This window comes from Apis dorsata, unplaced genomic scaffold (assembly GCF_000469605.1).
Source record: "Apis dorsata unplaced genomic scaffold, Apis dorsata 1.3 scaffold_172, whole genome shotgun sequence".
In the NCBI taxonomy this organism is placed as follows: Eukaryota; Metazoa; Arthropoda; class Insecta; order Hymenoptera; family Apidae; genus Apis; species Apis dorsata.
This window is the reverse complement of record NW_006263460.1, coordinates 422,427-426,045: the sequence shown is the minus strand read 5'-3', so window position 1 is coordinate 426,045 and position 3,619 is coordinate 422,427. Positions and strand designations below refer to the sequence as shown.

General features: G+C 35.9%; 1 protein-coding gene across 1 annotated transcript in view; it reads right to left on the bottom strand.

The window, feature by feature from the left end:
• LOC102680751 (tyrosine-protein phosphatase non-receptor type 7) overlaps positions 1 to 3,604 on the bottom strand; it is a 10,482-nt gene extending 6,878 nt beyond the window's left edge. The window contains exons 1-3 of the mRNA XM_006614201.2: positions 3,421 to 3,604; positions 2,964 to 3,165; positions 2,295 to 2,383 (exon numbers count right to left, since the gene is read on the bottom strand). Of these exons, the coding sequence (XP_006614264.1) occupies positions 2,295 to 2,383; positions 2,964 to 3,165; positions 3,421 to 3,473 (344 nt within the window). The 5' untranslated portion in view covers positions 3,474 to 3,604. The remainder of the gene's footprint in view (positions 1 to 2,294; positions 2,384 to 2,963; positions 3,166 to 3,420) is intronic.
• Positions 3,605 to 3,619: the final 15 nt, after the last annotated feature.

Sequence of the window (3,619 nt, the reverse complement as noted above, 5' to 3'; positions counted from 1 at the left end):
TCTTTCTCAATAAAAATATCTTATCGCTTTGCAAATTAATCATTCGTGGAAAAAAAAAAAAAAAGAAAAAGCGTATGTAAATATTTTCTGTTTCGAACGATTTTTGTTAAAGAAAATTTCCTCTCGTACAAAAATCAAAACGAAACGTTTTAATCTTAAACACGGTTACGTAGGTAATGCACGGAACATCCGCTCGCAGGCAAACCTGTAATTCTTGCATCCGCGAATAAAGGTATTATCGCGGGCTACGTCTACAATTTTTCTTTTCTCGTCGGATGAAAAATCAAGCTCTATTCTTTCGTCGAACCAGAAATAACTGGCATTAGTTTCTGAACACCGATGCGTATCATCTTTGTGATATTCCATTGGATAATACCTTGGGCTCAAAATATACAAAATTAGACAAATCTTCAGTTGATTCTTCATTTTTTAATAATTTTGTAAAATAAAAATTCTCGTGAATAATTCTCTCCCTTTTTTCACTTCTCTATGGAATTAAATCGTTATAAAGAGTGTTGATAAAAGTTACTCGATAAAAATTTATTACATTTTATTTTCTTTCGTTCCTTTTTTGTTTCAAAAGAGAGAAAGAATCGTAAAATTCTCTTTTTCCTAAACTCAATTGATATTCTCGACAACAATATTTTCAGCTACTTTTAAAATATTCGTCTGATTCATCACGCGCTGACCATTGTCCCTTCCCGTGCGAATATCCCGTGCATTACAAACCAATACGATATGGATGACAATTTGAAAAGGATTCGTGGAAATTTTGACAAAGGGATCTCCCGTTAATAAATCATTCTCTCGTTTGGAAACTCTTTTCGATCTTTCTTCGATCGCCAAGACGATGTAACTCGTTATCTCATAACGAAATCTCGAACGAAAAATCATGCTCGATTCACGCTTGTTCCACGGATCGGAGAGAGCAAGAGATCGCGAGAGAGACACGTCTCGACGATCGGTTTCGACATCGGGACACGCGTGCATGGTGCGCACGAGGAGAAAACCAACGAAGCGGTGTACGGTTGATCTAATAGCCGATTCAAGGACGAGTGTCGTGGCAACGAAACAACAACGAACGACAACGCGCACGATTGTTCCTTCTCGTTCGAACAACCGCGAACAATATTTATTATATTTTTTTTTTTCGAAGGATTTTTCCAAGGCTTGGTCTTTCTTTTCTTTTTCGAAAGCGTTGCTTTCCTACTGCGTGAAAAAGCGCAAAAACGTGCAAAGTTCGAACACCATCACACGTACACATACGTATTTATCATTAGTTGTTTACGTACACTGGGGATAAATCACAAATGTGGACGGATGAATACGTAACATCGTGCGAAATGAGCTTAACGTAAGCACGACGGATGCCTTTTAGATAGTATAGATCTTTGCCGACCTGCGCAACTGAATCTCGTTTCATTAGTTTCTTTCTTGAATAGTTTTTCCTTTTTTTTTTTCTTTTTCTTTTTCGTGAGAATATGTGTGCCAGCCCATATGCGTGCAACGAATTTGACAATTTATATAGTAGTTAATCGTAAAATTATTTACACACGGAGTTTCGAAGCAATTTTTCTTTCGAAATCAATCCACTTTTTTTATGTTTTTTATGATACAGTTCCATCTGGATGAAATATCTTTCGTGAGCAACCAATGGATAATAATTTGATATATTTAAAGACTTTTTTCTACTTTTTGCATTTATCATGTTTATAATTTAAAAAACGAAGGAATCTTTAAGGATTGATTTCTCTTCTTTAAAGTAAGATTTAAAAAATTGCTCTTGCGTATATATTTTATTAACGAAAAGCGTTAATAAAATAATTTAATTCTCAAAATAAATATAAAAAAATAAATCGAGATATTCATCCGTCCTAAAATGACGGTAGATTGTACGTATCACGAGAATGCTTAATAATTTAAAAAAGCGATATTAATTATCGAAAAATGGATTGAAAAATGAATCTTTATAAGATGAAATATATTTTTGATAAAATTGTATTCAAGTATATAGAGTTATAAACTTGAAATTTGTATAAATATTTAATATGTTATTCTATTATTACTTTTCTACATTCCAAAGATTAAATTAATAAAAATTAAAATTAAAACAATCGTGTGAATATCCAAGGAAAGAATTTTCAATTTTCGATTTTTGTAAAAAAAGAAAAAGAAACAAACATAGTACTCGACAAAAAGACTCTTTCGCAATAATAGAATATCATAAAATATTCGAACAATCCGAATGGATTTTATTGATTTTTAAGGAAAGAAAAATAAAAGTAATTTTTACCAGAAGACCGGCCAAAAGAACCAGGCAAATCAAGGCAACTGAGGAGACCACGATGGCCGCCACTGCGTTTCCGGAATCCGGAATCGTTTCCTGTACCAGAAGAAATCTCTGAATCTGAAAAGAGTGGGTCAGTCGGCGGAATAGGTTAACTGTATCGTAATCGTGTACATCGATTAATTATCTACTCGAGCAAAATTTTCATCAATCTTTCATTCGATGAAACACAGGTGCACAAACTACGAGTTTCTACGAGTGCAAAAATTAAATTGTCGAGTCGAAACGACTATTTTATAAACTTATATAAATATGAAAACACGCAAGATTCTTTAAATTTTTCTTCGAAGAAAAAAAGAACGAAGATGTCGTAATTTTAAATAATTAAAAATTAGTCTCGTAAGAGAATACTTCGAGGAAGGATCATAATTTGTGAGAGAGAAATACGTTACTGGTAAAAAAAAAAAAAAATAAGCGCGAAAAGGAAGAAATATACGAGAGAAGAGTACTAAGAATTCTTCGTAACGCTTCAACGAAAAGAATTACGTAGAACGAAAGGAAAGAGACCAAGATCGAGTAGCGTTACTTTCGACTTTATAATAACATAATGAAAACTGTTCGTCGAAGGGTTACAAACGAAACGCGATCGACTAACTATAACATAAACTCGACTTACTTTAATCGGGAACGTGATTCGATCACGCGACTCCTCGTACAAGCTGGGCAAAATTTTGGTCATATTCGTGTCGAACTTTCCCTTTTTATCCACCACGTAAACTAGTATCGACGTCATATCCGCCGACGAGGACGACGGAGTCGAATCCGACGATTCCTGGCACGGATTTTCATGGAGGATAATTTGCTCGTCCGATACCGATCTGCGATCAGAGACAGAACCATATATAATTCTCTCCTAAGTATATAAACACCATATATAAACAATAAACGTACTTGTTCACCGGTGGAAAGAAAAAACGTCTACTTTCACGCGTATTTTTATTTCGACACTCGTCACATCATACATCGATCCCATTCGAACCTCTTCCATTACAGTAGCGACGACAGAAACAAAGCGTCCAAAATAAAGACTCGTTTCCACCGGTGAACAATTATTAGCATTTCACCGCGCTTACTTGTTTATCCCGGACTGCAGGATCTCGGCCAGAATCGCCTTCAACTTGTCCATCTTCGGGCACACGTCGTATCTGCCACCCTCAATGACGATGCGCACCAACCACGTGATTTCTTGGCGAGGGGACAACGCGTCATCCCTCGGCGGGACGCCACGGGAGCCAGGCGGGGTCGAGGCGGAGGGAGTGCTCGGAATCGAGT